Consider the following 17553-nt stretch of genomic DNA (forward strand, 5'->3'; position numbering starts at 1 on the left):
GAAAGCCTATTAGAGAGAAATAAAAACCTGTTATAGGTGGCTACATCTCTTGAATGGAAAGAAAAGAGAAGTGAAAGAGTCATGTGGGGAGAATGACTTTATGTATTCCATCTGCTTCATTTGTATTCCATGATTCCAATTTACAAGTAGAGCAACAGACTTTTAGATATGAAAAATGTCAGATACCGAAGGAAACCATATTTCTTCTTTTTTGCCAAGGATATTAGAAATCTCTAGCTGAAGCTGGTTGGTTCCCTTTATATGGATAACATGTCTCGAAAAGAAATCAATACTCCTCATGTCATATTAAATCCCTGCTATGAATATACCTACTTGAGCAGACACAGGTCATTTGATACATTTATCAATGTCCTTTCTGGTGTTATTACTCTCCAAAAGTTTTTATGTATTCCAAATAGCTATCAGCCTTGCCATATACATGTTCCTAGACTTGCCCCAACCTTTCTGAAGGAAAACTATTTGATTATTCCCATAGACAAGATAGCACTGATAGACACAATAAATCCTGAGCTGCCTGTTTGGGCTCTAATTTTGCTATAGTGAAAATGACTTTTTACCAGTAGTGACTATTGGATCTTACTAGCCTGGCCACATTGATCCTCAAAAGAAATGCCTAAATTATTTTTTGTATCATCATGTGCCGACTAGTTTGGTGATAGAGGGTGAGAAGCAGCTTCTGAAAATCCAGAAATGTGGAAGTTTTGGTTTTTCACTTCAAAATAAATTGCATGTTTTGACAGAACAAGAGGTGCAGACTTTTCAAGTGCCATTTCTGCTTTTACTGCAGATTTGAGTACTAGCCCGGTGATGTTCAAGCGTTGCCATGGATCAAAGGGGAAAACCTTTTAGAGCCTCTTTCCACCTGATTTAATGTTCGCCTTTTCAACCTTTGAATTGTTTTCCCTTGATCATTCTGGTTTTATTCACAAGGGTTATAAAAACAAGGGCGAGGCTAGACTCCAGTTTCTGCTGCTAGGAGGTGTAATTTTGAGCCTCAAAGAAATAATCCATTTAATTTAATTATTAATGCTTTTCAGCCTGAATTTAAAATATTACCAATAAAATGCCTGGCCCTAAGGACTGGTGTGCTTACAATGTGTGTATATACAAATGGATTTACTCTAGAGATCCAGAATGCGACTGTCTCCATCTCCATGATGCTCCTTCCCCAAAATTGTCCTTCCTGGAGGATGTAACAAATTATATCCTGGGCCCTTCACCAGATAGTTGGTGCTGAGAATCCACTTCTGTGTGTGGCCAGGAGAATGGCTTGAATGTAGATCACGAGAGTGACAGCACAAGCCCAGCAACTGGAGGCAGCACGTGGGGACAAAAAACACAAAGAAAGAACTGAACAAACTCCTTCCCCAGCTGCTCCTCTGCCTCTTGGGTTGTCATTTCAGGCGCTGGTCTTTGACTTGGAACTTCAAAGTGTAACCACTTACTTGAATTTCAGGCTTTCTGCATCTCTCTTAACAGCCCGTGTGGTGGTGGTTTAGTCAATCAGTTGTGTCTGACTCTTTTGAGACCTCGTAGACTATAGCCCACCAGGCTCCGCTGTCCATGGGATTCTCCAGGCAAGAATCCTGGAGTGAGTTGTGATGCCCTCCTCCAGGGGCTCTTCCCTACGCAGAGGGGATCGAACCCAGGTCTCCTGCATTGGCAGGCGGGTTCTTTATCACTAAGTCACCAAGGAAGCCAGTATAGCACATGATAGACTCAATTATAATTATTTATGTATCTGATTCTCTACTTCCTTACCCCACCCCACATTGTGAAGCCTGCAAGAGCATACTCCCCACTGCATAGCTTGACACAGTACATATAGGTATTCAGTAAGTGCCTGTTGAATGAATGTATATGCACAGAGTCTTCTCAGGCCTTGTAAGCTTTGGGGGTTCTTGAGACATCAATCAAAGACTTAAGTCTGTAAAATGGTGTACTTATAGGGGGCTTCCCTGATAGCTCAGTTAGTAAAGAACCTGCCTGCAATGCAGGAGACCCCAGTTCGATTCCTGGGTCAAGAAGATCCACTGGAAAAGGAATAGGCCACCCACTCTAGTATTCTTGGGCTTCCCTTGTGGCTCAGCTAGTAAAGAATGCGCCTGATGCTGGAGACCTGGGTTCAATCCCTAGGTTGGAAAGATCCCCTGGAGAAGGGAAAGACTACTCACTCCAGTATTCTGGCCTGGAGAATTCCATGGCCTGTATAGACCATGTTCATCCTATCAAAAATGTCACCTTTCTTTATAAAGTTATTTCCTTTAAACATTCTTGAGATACATGGAGAAAAGCTGGAAGCCTAAATTTCTAAAACCCTTGTTCTTTAAACAAACAGACTTTCTTTTACTGAGATAGAAACTTTGGCCTCTCTGACAAACCCAAAAGTCACCTCTATATTTTTTGGATGAATCAGTTCTTCAGAAAATAGTCATTTGAATATGTCTGCCCTTCAATCTGCAACATGACTGACAGTCTTCCCTGGTCTGCTCTTCCTCTGAATGTTTGTTCTTTTGATTCCAGAGTTCATCCCACAAGCGTTTGGAATGCCCTTATCCCAAGTTATCGCAAATGACCGGGCCTATAAACTCAAGCAGGACTCGCAGAGGGACGAGCACAAGGATGCCTCCGATTTTGTGGCTTCCCTCCTCCCATTTGGAAATAAAAGACAAAACAAAGAACTCTCAAGCAGTAACTCATCTCTCAGCTCCACCTCGGAAACACCGAATGAGTCAACGTCTCCCAATACCCCGGAGCCGGCTCCTCGGCCCAGGAGGAGGGTGAGTTGGCCAGTGATGTCTCTGACACTGAAGTTAGGACAACGGAAAAGCTCTAAGGTTATTCTCTGAGTCTTGGCCTATGTGAAAACTGGAAATACAGTTTGTGTCCAAGTATCTGTCAACAACCCCATTCAGGGAGAATTTGCGCTGGCCCCAAGACACCTGACACACCCTCACAACCTTTCCCTGACCCCTTTCAGAGGTGTTGGGTGCCTCTCCTTGGTTACCCATGATATTCAGAACATTCTACAACATCACCACTGATCCTGCTCTACTGTGATCTTCTGTTGTTACCAGAAATTTCCGGTGAGACTGTGAGGCTTGAGGGCAGGGCCAAGTGTTTTTGTTAATCTCTTCATCTCATCTAAGAACTATGCCTGGCTAAGTAAATTTGCTACTGGTCTTCATAAGCAGGGCTTCCCTGGTGGCTCAGACGATAAAGAAGCTGCCTGCAATGCAGGAGACTCAGGTTCGACCCCTGGGTGGGGAAGATCCCCTGGAGAAGGGAATGGCTACCCATTCCAGTATTCTTACCTGGAGAATCCCATGGACAGAGAAGCCTGGCAGGCTGCAGTCCATGGGGTTGTTGCCAAGCATCAAACAGGACTGAGCTACTAACACTTACTTACACTTACTTCGTAAACAATGAGATTTTTTCTTATCAATAGGGCGTGGGTTTTTTCTCCAACATAACTGGAGAAACACACACACACATATCCTCTTTCAAATCAATACTGTAATAACATGGTAGGTAGTGCTAGTGGTAAAGAACCTGCCTGCCAATTCAGGAGATATAAGAGACATGGGTTCAATCCCTGAGTCAGGAAGATTCCCCTGGAGGAGGGCATGACAACCCACTCCAGTATTCTTGCCTGGAGAATCCCATGGACAGAGGAACTTGACGGGCTGCAGTTCATGGGGTCACAAAGAGTCAGACACAATTGAAGCGACTTAGCATAGCACACAGTAATATGGCTCCATTTATTAAGTGAGTACCGTGTTCCAGGCACTGTGCTATTATCTAGCACTTCAGATTTCACATTTCAATCCAGGAAAGCTGAGTTTCTAGGCAAATTGGTTGATGATTAGCTGAATCAGGAGATAAATATCTCTGAAACTTCCTGGGTCACTGAGAGATCTCTCCTTTTCCTCTTGCCTGAAAGCCCAAATCTGCTATCTCCAGCCATCAACTCCTACCCTAGTTAAAACCCCAGACACTTCCCAGTTAACATCCACAATGCTCAGTCAGCCTCCAACATTTAGAACCTCTCCAAGATTCAGGGGCACCTGAGCCACCCACCGGTGTTTCCAGGGTTTCCCTGTGTTTACAATTGAAGAAAGGACAGCATCCTGGAATATTTGAATTTGCATGATGGAAGTGTTCTTCCAGTCCCATCATAATCTCTCAGACTGTGTGTATAAGTCTACAAGGCAATGACACTGAAATGCCATGTATGAGCTTTCTGAGACTCTAGAGCCCAGGCAATGGGCCTCCCCAATGCCCTCCCCTCTGTCCAGGCCTTGCTAAGACACCAGCTGCCAACCTCTTCCTCTAGGTTTCATCAAAGAGTGGGTGGCCATACAGACATCATTGGTGCCCTGTGCCCTTACCCTCAGCTCTTACCATTCCTAGCGTTCCAGCCTTTTTTCCACCTGTCATTGACCTCATCTCTTGGCTGGAGGCTCTCTCTGATGGCCAGAGACACCCACCGTGCAGATGACAGCCTGCAAGTAGGAAGACATTAATGTCGCCTCCCTACCCCTGCCAGAAGTTGCCCTTAATCAATGACTCTGGAGACTTGTGGTAAATACTTCAGCTCCCTCACTCCTTAGCAGGAATAGCTCTGAGGTACATGACCGACACGATCGTCCAGGTTCCCAGGGCAGTTGGGCTCCAGCTGTGCACAGGTCTGTCACGGGCTTGGCGAGGCTCCCTTCGCTGGCTGCCTTCACTTCCCTTTCTCATTTCCCCACTCCCCTACAGCTATCTCCTGGGACTGTTCCCCTAATAAAGTACATTGTGCCACTTCTGGGGAAAACCAAACTAAGACTGTTTATGGAATCCTATTTTAAAATCTGCTTTCTAGAGCCATAGTTGAATTGTTGTTGTTTTTTTATAATTCACAAGTGTTCTCTGACTTTACCTCATTCATCAAGTATGTGATATTTTTTTTCTTGTTTCAAGGAATGAAGTGGTTGGGTCAAACTATTTTAATTGTATGTTTGCCATCTCTTGTCTTCCATTTGGAAAAAGTTGTCTATTGTTGAAATTGTAACTGTCAGTACCTTACCCTATGTCGTGAAGGTTTCCTAACTTTTTCAAAAGGTGTTTGGTTTTTTTCCTTTTAAAATAGAAACAGCATAATTAAACAGTATAATTTTAAGTGGGCAAAAGTATTTATTGGACAGCATTGGGCGAAGCAGTTTTTATTTTCTCCATCTGTACTCTTTGTTCATGTCTGTGTATAATTTGCAGGGTGCAATGTCAGTGGATTCTATCACCGATCTTGATGACAATCAGTCTCGACTGCTGGAAGCATTACAGCTCTCCTTGCCTGCTGAGGCTCAAAATAAAAAAGAAAAAGCCAGAGATAAGAAACTCAGCCTGAATCCTATTTACAGGCAGGTCCCGAGGCTGGTGGACAGCTGCTGTCAACATCTTGAAAAACATGGTAAGCAGAGTTGTGTGTCAGCGATCAAGTACTTTCATGTATTCAAGCATCATTCATTTAAACACTCAATTTCAATTCTATATTCATTTGATCAGGCTCTAGATCGAAATTTCCTTTGTGAAGAAAGTTTACATAGTGTTGGCATAACCCCAGTAGGGATAAACAAGATATGAGGGGGGGATAAACTTGATGATATTCAAACTCCCTAGAGCCAAAGAGTCCTCAGAAGTGACACTGGAGACAGGAAATTGAAGGGAGGACAAGGCATGTTGGGCTGGGTTATCCTCTGCTGCTGCTGCTAAGTCACTTCAGTCGTGTCCGACCCTGTGCGACCCCATAGACGGCAGCCCACCAGGCTCCCCCGTCCCTGGGATTCTCCAGGCAAGAACACTGGAGTGGGTTGCCATTTCCTTCTCCAATGCAGGAAAGTGAAAAGTAAAAGTGAAGTTGCTCAGTCGTGTCCGACTTATAGTGAACCCATGGACTGCAGCCTACCAGGCTCCTCCATCCATGGGATTTTCCAGGCAAGAGTACTGGAGTGGGGTGCCATTGCCTTCTCTGGGGTTATCCTCAGGACCTCCTTTAAACAAAGCAGAGCCACTTCTATGTTCTTTACATGTTGAGGTTACTCAAGGCTTCCTTTAAAAGAAAGAATCAACTTCTTAAAAGAAGAGATCGGGAAACCATTCCTTAAGTGAATAGAAAATATGTAGTTTTGGACAATAGTTTTCTCTATTGTTATTTGCATCTTTGTGGAAAGATGTCCACTTAAAATTTCTTCATCGTACCCCTTTTGGCAACTCAGTTCCACTTAATATGCCGACTTTAAAGCTATGTACGGTTCTTTAAAATCTTTGTTGAACTTTAGACTTTTGGCTCATCAAACTGCCATGTCTACAACCTGAATTTGTTTGCTATAATGTTAGCAAGCATTTTATGGAATGAGAAGAGTGTATTAATTGCTTCTTTTTTCCAGTTTTATTGAGAAATAATTCACATACATCACTGTAATTACCTTTTTACTATAAAAGTGATGTACTCATCATAATAAAGAAAACAGAAACAGAAAAACAAATCCTGAAGATATATAGACATAACTACATTAACATTCTCATCTATTTCTAATAAAAGTGGGGCTTTACAAAAATTAATCAACTTGTTATATATGGAAATCACTAGATAACATATGAGTGACTTAATATAATTAATATGTATTAAAACTTTGCTTATACAAAATTTTAATATGTAGATGTATGTATGTATGTTCATGTGTTTGTTTATCTGTGTCTTCTCCTTAGAAGATAAACTAGACATCAAGAAAAGTATCTTAGACATTTGGAATTCCCAAAACTTAGTATCATGATAACAATGTAAATGTTCAATCGTATTACATGAACAAAATTATTTTTCAAAATAGCTTAGCAAGTAAAGAGTTCAGTACCATGAATACATAAATTCAGCCTATACTTTGCTATGAGGTAGAAAAAGCGACTCATACTTTTATAATTATAATTTTTCCTTGTAAGGAATGTAGAGAGTAACCATAGGCACTTTAAAGAATTCTAAATGAGAAAATTCTACTCCAATCATGCAAAATTGCAGTGACAGTTTGAGTAACTGCTTTTGTGAAAGAAAACTTGGCATGTCTTTATATTTTCTGTTGGAAAATAAATTTTCATGAATTTTAATTTGTGAAATAGCATTTCCTTTAAGATTACTGAAAACCAGGGCAGTTCATGGGGCGGGGGTGGTGCGGGAAATAGTCACAGTGCACTTTAGGGCCTAAAGGAAAGAAGATAACCTGCATGGTCTTTCAAGGTCCTGATTCTGTTCTGAGTTTCCATGATGCTTAGACCAAATGGCTCTGGAAAAAATAAGAGACAGGCTCAAATTCAAATAGATATTAATCTTAATCACAAAAAAAGGGCAAACTTCAAAAGCAATTTTTGTAAGACTTTATTTGCCAGTTTTTGAAATGGATAGCAGAGAGTTTGAGTCAGTTTAGCCTTATAGATATTTGTCAAAGATCTTTTCATTCTCTCTCAAATCAGTCTTGGACTTACACACACAATAATAAAACAAAACAAAAAAAAATGGAGAGAGAGGGAAAAAAAAAAACCGGTCTTGGACAGTAGTCTTGACTCCATCTATATTCCTGTACACTACCCTTCCCCACTTCTACTTCACCAAATGCTTTCTCTACTATTAGGCCAGACTTCCTTAACCATCCTTGCTTTCTCTGAACCACACATTTCAAACAAAAACAAACAAACAAAAAACCAGACAACATAACGAAGAGTCGGACTCTTCTGTCTCCGTTGGGGGCGGGGCGCCGATTTATTATGCCTGCCCTCCTTACTTGAATTCCCTAAGCCTGAGATTCAGGTGGCTGGGGTCTAGTTCCCATTCCAGGAAAGGGGAGGAAAAGGAGAGAAAAGTGATTGCATCAATTTCTGGGACAGGGTACAGCAATGTCACATTTCTTTCCCAGATTTATGACTTTTCTGATGGACACCTGTTTTTTCTCAGTGACTGTCTCAAGTCAAGGTTACTGAATGCCTGGACTGCATCTTCTTGAGGAAAATGACTCTAAAGCTTATATCAGAGAATGGCATTGGCTATCTGAAGGCTGTCATCTGCTCTGCCTAAAAATTAATTAATTAAAAACTTAGATTATAATCGATACATAGAAATTACAGTAATCAATCACTAGCTATTGTTATTTTCAAAATCATGGTCACCTTTACTGAGTGGAAAAGTACTATAATTGAGGAAATAATGACATAGAAACAGGCATTTCTGTCCAGACTGTAGGGATTCAAGCAAAGGAATAGTCTCACGTGGGAAGAAAGTGCCCTTATGTGATATCTCACTTAGGTAGAAATTTCAGCTATTTGGAAACCATCGAACCAACAAGAAAATAATGCAGCCAAAATTAAAATTGTGAAGTCATACTATTATAATAAGGGCTTACCAACTGTCTCAGTGGTAAAGAATCTGCCTGCCAATGCAGGAGACGTGGGTTTGATCCTTGGGTCAGGAAGATGCCCTGGAGAAGGAAATGGCACCCCACTCCAGTATTCTTGCCTGGAGAATCCCATGGACGGAGGAGCCTGGTGGACTGCAGTCTATGGGGTCACAAAGAGTCAGACACAACTGAACAACTGAGCACAGCACAGCACTATTAAAATAAAGTTTTCTGTTTTGCATGGAAATTCTCATTTAGACCAGTCAGGGCCTATATCTCTCTGTAGGTGCCATATACAAGTCTATGTATTTTATATGCATTGATTAATTGAATCATTGAACAACTTTTGAAGCAGATACTTATTATGCTCATCTTGTAGATGAAGAAATATAATTCTGTGTTTGATTCTAATATCTTTATTATGTTGTTTTCAAGTCCCCACAGAGGTAGAAGCAATAAATTAGGCCGGGGGTTGGCTGGACTCAATTATAAGGCAGACAAATTGATGGCAACAACAAGGAAGGAACAGAAGTCTTTTGAGAAGAGATGCAGAGCAAAAATTCCACCCAAGAGCAAAGCATCAAGATGTACTTGTGCAAATCAGCAATGACTAGCCTCTCAGCATGATTCTTTCAAATTATTCTGGAAATTCAGAATAACACGTATAAGATATAAAAGAGATAAAAAGTCCATTTTTTATATTTTTGGATATTTTTGCATATTATATTTTCTAACTGAGAAACTCTAGAAAACCAATTTTAAAAGTCTTATACCTAATACACAATGTGGCAAAACCATAAAATAAATATACAAAAATATATCCACGTCTTCTATAAGAACAATAATATGTACTATACCAATAAAATAATTCATTTATATTAATATCAAACATACAGTATAGCTAGAATACCTGAAATAAGAAGTAAGAAACTTCTGTGAAAAAAACTGCAAAGCTTTACCAAGAGACATTAAGGAATTAAGAAATAAAGTAAGATGTCTACTTTGTTTCAGGATGGAAAGAAATAATGTTATTAAGATTTTAAACTCTTTCCAATTTAATTATATACTGGACTAGTCAGAACTCTTTCAGTGACAAGAGAAGAAGCCAGATAAAAATAGATTAAGCAAAGCATACACCCCCCCTCCCCCACCAAAATCCCATTTACATACTGGGAGTCTGAATATTTTATCTAGATTCAGGATCAGGCAGATTCAGGATGCAAATGATGTTTGCTAGCCTGTTTACTATGTTTTCATGGTCTGTTGACTCTCACACCAGCCCTCTTCATGTGGCAGCAAAACAGACATGGGCAGCTACAGTCTGGCATTGCCCTTATCCCAAATGAAGAGAAAGTAAGCCAGCAATGAAGCAGTAAATGTAGGTGATGATCAGCAGTGGCAGTGACTGATGGCTTGCATAGGAAAATAAGTCCTTCACACATTCTCTGCCCCCTTAAAAGAAGTGTGTAATAGCTCTTGTGAAGTATTCTTGCCCCCAAATTCTAAGCGGAATAAGAGAAAACTCTGACTCTATCTCTTTAGAGGAAATAAAGGGGAGAAAGGAACTTATAAACGGCACTGCAGAGTGTCTTCATCCAAACAGTGAGGGAATCTACAGTGGGAAATCTGTGCTATATCTTCATCAAACCAATTATGACAAGGAAAATGTATAAACAGCAAGGGGGGAAACATACACATTAAGAGACTGCAAGGCGCACCAACTGATCACAGTTGGTGAACCTTATCTGAATGTTGACTGGATATTTAATGATACTGAGGAAATATTGTTGACCTTTCTAATTTGTGATCAGTTGTTTAAGAGACCTAATTTTTTGGAGCAAGGCTTCTCAATCTTGGCACTACTGACATTTAGGACTAGATAAATCTTCTTGATGCATTGGCCTCATAATCCCACTTCTAGGACATGCTCTCAAGAGAATCAGAAATGTAAACTGAGACAGACATGCAGAGTTGTTCCTAATAGGCAAGTTATGGTATCGGAACTAGTGCACATGTGTTGGTGGAACCTATATTGTCATTCAGAGGAGAATATGAAGTGAATTTTGGCACATTCATGTAATAGAGTATTTTGTATCCATTTTAAGTAACATTTACACAGAATTTTTACTGGCTTAAAAAATTCTTGTGACATAATAATAAGTAAATGCAGCAGCATTTCTGCTCTCTATATATAATTTTTTCATGGAGAAGAGACTGTATAGAAATAAATCAAAATATTAAATCATTACTTCTACACCAGGTATTTTTAAAGTATATCATTTTTTACACATTATAGATTTTCTTTCATAAGCACATGCTTTAATTATGATCAGTGAGACAAGAAATATCTATCTTCAAATTGATAAACAGCTGGAAATTCATAGAAAACTCATGTTTAATTCTTCTGTATAATGAAGAAAATGTTACAGTATTTTTTTCATATGGAGAAAGTGTGGAAATACATAATATCACAAGAATAATGTTTAACCAGAAGTGTTTAATGTAAAATGATCCTGGTGCTAGCAGGGCTAACTTCTAGGTACCTGGTGAATCCAGCATGGCATAAATAAGCATTAGTGCATGCTGTCAAGTCACCATTACCCTGCATGTTGCAGTGTGGTATTGGCATTCTGTTTTATATCTATTTTGATTTGCTCCAGTTTGAAACCATAAAACAGGACTGAAGATTTTGTTTCCTTATTTGCAGGCCTCCAGACAGTGGGGATATTCCGAGTTGGAAGCTCAAAAAAGAGAGTGAGACAAGTAAGTGAAAAGTGGAGATGATATTGTACATTTCACTTGACTTTTAGGTGAATTACCTTGTGCAAAGTTCGAGCTTATGCAAATTCATTTCTGAATATCTTTTCTGCACCATCTCACCGATTATAGTATAATTGAGTCCCAAGAAATAAAAGGCAAACTCAGAAGCTCAGAAAGATTCAGGATCATACAATTGAAAGCACAATGTCTATACGTGCCCCTGGCATGTACAACAAAACAAAACTAATTTATAAACATTTTATTGACACTGTAAATTCAGGAGATTCAGAGAGTACCTGATCAGTAAGTGAAAATAAATAGAAAACAATTATATAGTACCCATTTCTACTAAAATGCAATATGAGTGATCCTGTTAATATCTCTTCTGTGAAAATGCTACATTTATAGCTTTAACTTCTCAAAAATAATGGTATTAATTTTCTATGGAACCATTGATTCCCCAATTCATCTTCCGTGTGGGGATTGTACCCCTCAGTTTCCTTCAACACTTTCCAGATTTCTTGCAAAAGAAGTTTGGTATTAGAGCTTCAGAAGCAGGTTCCTATGATTAGACAGATATCTGTGTTCATGACAGCTTCATAAAAGACAAACCTTCCTTTGAGAAAAGAATTCATATGTTGGCTAAAAGAAAATTAAAATATTATTTTCCCTCTGTTGGTTCCAACAGAAAGAAGTAAGGAACCCAGCAATTCAAAAATGAAGCCAAATGAAAATAATTTTAGTTGGATGAAGCTGAAGAAACGATATTTGTTCATATTATTGAAACTGAGTGAAATAAATGCCTTCTTGTATCTTTTCTTGTCCAGACAAAAGAGGTTTTTCAAAAGAAGTATGTTTTCTGTTTGGTTGGTTGGTTGGTTTTATTTATAATAGTCACTTAAGAGACTACTGAACAACATTTAACATTTCACAATAGGACTAGCAGGAAGAAGATAGCATCGTAACATTTCTTAGGCCTCCTGTGCAGAGCTGCAGAATATTTTCAAAAACATTACCTCACTGAATTCGCCCACCAGCTGAGAGACAAAGCCTTTTCACCCACTTCTGAGGCTTAGAGAGATAAAGACATTTAATTCAAGACACACAGTTTAGATCAAGCTCTTTCCACAGTCCTTTCTTTCGGCACGTGCACGCATGTGTGTGTGTGTGTTCTCGCTCAGAAAAGAACCACAATATGTTTGAATGGTCACGAATAGGGGTGGTGCCAATGGAAGCCTGCTTCGTTCTGGCTGCCTGGTGCACACTAAGGGCGAGTGACCTGGAAGTGATGAGCCATTCAGGACAGTAATGGCCATTCTTATCAGGTGGCGAGGTGGCTAGTGACAGACATTATTCCTCAGTTACATCTTTATTCACCCAAGGGAAAACCTTTGTATGGAGATTTACTTATGGACTCTCCAAAAAAAAAAAAAAATATATATATATATATATATAATAATAAGTGGTCAGATTTCAAGCATGAAGTATGCTCCACCTCACCATTGATGTTGTTATATCACTTCATAACCCTCTACACTTTTTTTTCAGAACAACTGTCACAGTATTAAGAGCTAATTAGTGATTGATGAGGTTACCAGTTTATCACCTGACTGAGAGCTGGAGGAGGGGAAGGGCTTTGCCTCCTGACTCATCACCGCATTTTGAGGACCTTTACCAAAGCCTGGTACACAGCAGATGGGCAGCACATCTGTCCTGAATGAATGACAGAGCACACGAACACTTACAGAAGTTTACTGCCTAGAGCAGATTCATAAACTCACTAACTGATTTTAACATCAGAGAACAATACCTAAGAGAAGTTGAGCTGTCCGAGATAAAAGTATGGTGTAGAGTTATGACTTCCTTCTGGCTATTGTGTTTTCCTACTGTGATAAATGCTAAAGGAGCGAGGATAATGATGAAGGCAGGCAAACTTCCTGGAAAATGTTAATAAAGCTACTTTGACAAATCTAAGACAGATTTTATTTAGTTATTGTCACCCTTCAAGCCTCAGAGAAACAAATGGTTTCTCAGGGTGTTTAATTTCATTGTTTGCAGAAAAATCTCTTTGCTTCCTTGTCTAGTATTTGTGGAAAATGTCAGAATTCCAACGTGGTAAAATTGCTGACATGCAAAACTGCTATACAATGGATTAATTCCTCCCTCCCACAGTCAGAGTTGACCTAACCCCTTAGCTCTTCCTCCCAACCTTCTGGATGTCATTATCAAGCCCTGCTGCTTGTGTCATTAACAGTAAACCCACAGATACTTTTATTTAATAATGCATTTCCTATGTGTGTGTATATATATGTATATATATATATGAAAGTGAAAGTGTTAGTCACTCAGTTGTGTCCAACTCTTTGTGACCCCCTGGACTGTAGCCCGTCAGTCTCCTCTGTCCATGGGATTCTCCAGGCAAAAATACTGGAGTGGGTTGCCATTCCCTTCTCCAGGGGATCTTCCCGACCCAGGGATTGAACCCGGGTCTCCTGCATTGCAGGCAGATTCTTTACAGTCTTAGCCACCAGGTGGCTATAGATATATACACATATATATGGGCTTATATCGGCTTCCCTGATGGCTATATAGTGAAACTAACACTTTCACTTCATTCATTCAGGGCTGGGTTTGCATAGACTCTGTAGATCAAGGTCACACGTTGTTTGCTTCTCCTTCCCGGGGTCTGGGCGGGGTCTGGGTAAACCTACTCCTCGAGGCTGCGTGTCACAGCCCTTCTTTTGCTGGGCACTGAATGTTGAGGTGTGCTGTTCTGAGACTGCCACTGGAACCGTTGTCTTTCCAGCTACGTGAGGAGTTTGACCGTGGGGTTGATGTCTCCCTGGAGGAAGAGCACAGCGTCCATGATGTGGCTGCCTTGTTGAAGGAGTTCCTAAGGGACATGCCAGACCCCCTGCTCACCAGGGAGCTGTACACAGCTTTCATCAACACCCTCTGTATGTAACCCAGCCATCTGCAGGAATGTCTTACTGGGATGTCCCACTCACTCATCAAAACCTTGTGTATATGTTTCCTAATAGCTATTTTGACCTGATTTATCTATCTCTAATGATCAGGCTATTGGGGGAATTTTCTGAGACTTACCCTGGGGAGAATTGGCAGGAAGAAAGTTGCCATGAATCAAATGGAAGTAGCCAAGAAACACTGGGGATGCCTTTAGACGACTCTAGGATAGTAGAAAGTGCTACAAACTGATGCTCTGGAGTAACAGAGAGGATTGAGTCCATGCCTAAAAATGAGTTTGCATTTCTGGAACCCAGAGTGAGAAAGGGGGATGGGAAATATTCCAGGCAGAGCCCAGGACCAGGACTTGCAATGTGGCTGGTTCAGGGCTAGAGGCACAGCTCCCCAAAGGAGAACAGGAGGGCGACTGGGAGGAGGAAGTGGCTGGAACTGTGTGAGCCTCCATGCGTTCCTTCCTGCTGCAGGTGACAGGCTCACAACAGAGAAGAAGACCCTGACTTTGTACCGGGTTTCGCTTATTGCCAACAAAGTCTACCTCTTGTGTACTGCTCAACAGACCAGGGCCTCCAAACTGTTAGAAAGTCAGATTTTAGAACATTCCCACATGGTTTGCAAAAGGGCTGTGATCCCTAAAGTTTGTGAGGATTTCCACCAAGGGAAGGAAGAAGAAGAAAATAAGGGAAATGAGGTTACCTTTCTCGCCTGGATTAGAATGATTTCTGTGGGTGTTACATTTCCCCAGGTCGCGTTGATCTTTCTATCCCTCATAGAACCTTACTGTTGAATTGCTAAACCAATGGTGGGGGGCAGGAATGAAAGGTGACTTGCCTTGCTAATCCCTTTCTGAAGACAGTTGAGCCGGAAGGGCGTGACCTCTGCCTTGACTTACTGAGAGCCCCTCTTCTTGCCTTGCTCAGTGCTGGAGCCAGAGGAACAGCTGGGCACCTTGCAGCTCCTCATCTACCTGCTACCTCCCTGCAACTGCGACACACTCCACCGCCTGCTGCAGTTCCTGTCCATCGTGGCCAGGCACGCCGAGGACAACGTCAGCAAGGATGGCCAGGAGGTGCGCCCCCAGCCACCGCCACGCATGCACGCCTCTTCCTTTTTCCTGTTTTGAAAGGGAGAGCTAAAAAAGAATAAGGTGGCTTCCCTGGTGGCTCAGCAGTAAAGAATCCGCCCGCCAAGGCAGGAAACGTGGGTTCAATCCCTGGGTCAGGAAGATCTCCTGGAGGAGGGCGTGGCAGGCCACGCCAATATTCTTGCCTGGAGAATCCCATGGACACAGGGGCCTGGCAGGCTACAGTCCATGCAGTCGCACAGAGTTGGACACGACAGGGTGACTAAACAGCAATGCATCTCAGTGCCACCTGGTATCAACTCCTAGAGACAGGTTCTCCACAGTCCTTTGGACGCCTCTGGAATGTTCTTGTTGGACTTGGCCCCCAGTCTGAGGTCTTAGGCTCTGGTGTTCTTTGGTGCTTCAAGGTATTTTCCACTTTCTCCCTTGAACAAAGGAGAGATGCTGGCCTCAATTTTAAGTGACCTATTCAGTTCAGTTCAGTAGCTCAGTCGTGTCCGACTCTTTGCGACCCCATGAACCGCAGCACGCCAGGCCTCCCTGTCCATCACCAACTCCCGGAGTTTATTAGCAAACAACTGAGACCCGGGTTCGATTCCTGGGAAGATCCCCTGGAGAAGGAAATGGCAATCCACTCCAGCACTCTTGCCTGGAAAATCCCGTGGACAGAGGAGCCTGATAGGCTACAGTCCATGGGGTTGCAGAGTTGGACAAGACTGAGCAACTTCACTTTCACTATTTAATCTTAACCCTAAAAAGAGACCTGCTTCCCTTTTTTGAAACCATGTAGTCATACTTCTCCCTGACTTTTTATTCCCCAGATCTCAGACCCTTTACTATGCTAACATGCATTGTAAATCAACAAGGAGCCAAAGACATTCCAAGCTTACTTACCTCAGAAGCTTTCTATTTTAAATCCTATTAAGCAGAACTCAGCTGTGTCATGGATTCATTTCTGTAATTGTCAGATTGCTTTCCCTAAGGCCATGCTCATATGTAATTTTTTTCACTTTAATCCAGAAAAGCAATTCTACCTTTCTTATCCTCATCATCCCTATCAGTGTGAGAATAGAACTTCCCTGAGTTAGCCGTTTATCTCCATAGCAGTTATTAGTGAAACTCTGCTGGCTTCAGGTTTCATAATATGACACTGACACCTTCCTTCAGCTCACACTGCTCTTCATTGGATATACTGTAATTCGCATAATTGTTAAGTAGTTATATTACCCGACTGGGTGTCAGCCTTTATTGACTATAAGCTATAGAATCATCTCCCTAATCATTGGGTTAAGGCAGAGCCCTGTCTGGGTTCCCAGGTACGTGAAACGCCTCTCTGACATTTCTTAAGTACTATGTGTGAAGAAAGTCAGGTTTTAGGTGATTAAGAAGGCATTGAGGAAAGCAAAATGCCCAATGGAACTCACTTGTGCCTTTTTAGAATCATTTTCAGACTTTCTTTCAGTCCAAATGCTGAACAAGACTGCATTGCCTATGGCAAAGAAAAGAAAACATCCTTGCATGTGTGCGTGCTAAGTCACTTCAGTCGTGTCTGACTCTCTGCGACCCCATGGACTGTAGCCCACCAGGGTCTTCTGTCCATGGGATTCTCTAGGCAAGAATACTGGAGTAGATTGCCATGCCCTTGTGGAGGGAATCGACCGAGGGATCGAACCCACATCTATTACATCTCCTGCATTGGCAGGCAGGTTCTTTACCACTAGTGCCTCCTGGGAAGTCCCCCTTTCCCCGGGTATGGTGGGGAGCCCACCCTGGTTGTAAACACTTGGTAGCTTTATAACTCACTGATTCTGTGTTCTTGGACAAATCTGTTAATCTCCTAAACCTGGATTTCCTTACCTAAACTTTGGACACAAAACTTCTTCAACTGGTACTGCACAGTCATTGAGAAAACTAGTTTATTACAAGGCATAGAAAAATATGCTGGTAACAGCAAAGTTGTACGGGAAGCAAGAGATGACAAGGGTTTCTAGACACTTTTAACCTAAACCTTGAGTCAAAATGAAGGACCAGTAACCAAAAATTAGAGAGACAGAGGAAATATGAGGAGAGCATTGCTTTTGTGAAATGTTCAGAAGTTACAGGAAAATGTAGCCCACACAGCCATCTTGGACTAGAGGCTGCAGTATGGGAAAGTACTGATGAGGTCTGAGAGGAAATTGGGCTAAGTTCCCAGAGTACTGAATGCCTTTGCCAGCGGTAGGTGGTTGATTCTTTTAAGCCATGGATCTTTGGAAGGATTTGACTAAGGTGATATAATCTATGTTG

The 17553-nt window shown here is 41.4% G+C and overlaps 1 protein-coding gene across 7 annotated transcripts in view; it reads left to right on the forward strand.

Moving 5' to 3' along the window:
* Positions 1 to 17553, forward strand: part of ARHGAP6 (Rho GTPase activating protein 6) — a 790573-nt gene that overhangs the window by 487206 nt on the left and 285814 nt on the right. For all 7 annotated transcript variants that reach the window (XM_045164531.1, XM_025277133.3, XM_044937362.2 and 4 more), the window contains exons 4-8: positions 2545 to 2801; positions 5278 to 5473; positions 11149 to 11204; positions 14008 to 14158; positions 15104 to 15252. In XM_045164531.1, coding sequence (XP_045020466.1) covers positions 2545 to 2801; positions 5278 to 5473; positions 11149 to 11204; positions 14008 to 14158; positions 15104 to 15252 — 809 coding nt within the window. The remainder of the gene's footprint in view (positions 1 to 2544; positions 2802 to 5277; positions 5474 to 11148; positions 11205 to 14007; positions 14159 to 15103; positions 15253 to 17553) is intronic.

This window comes from Bubalus bubalis, chromosome X (genome assembly GCF_019923935.1).
Source record: "Bubalus bubalis isolate 160015118507 breed Murrah chromosome X, NDDB_SH_1, whole genome shotgun sequence".
Taxonomy (NCBI): Eukaryota; Metazoa; Chordata; class Mammalia; order Artiodactyla; family Bovidae; genus Bubalus; species Bubalus bubalis.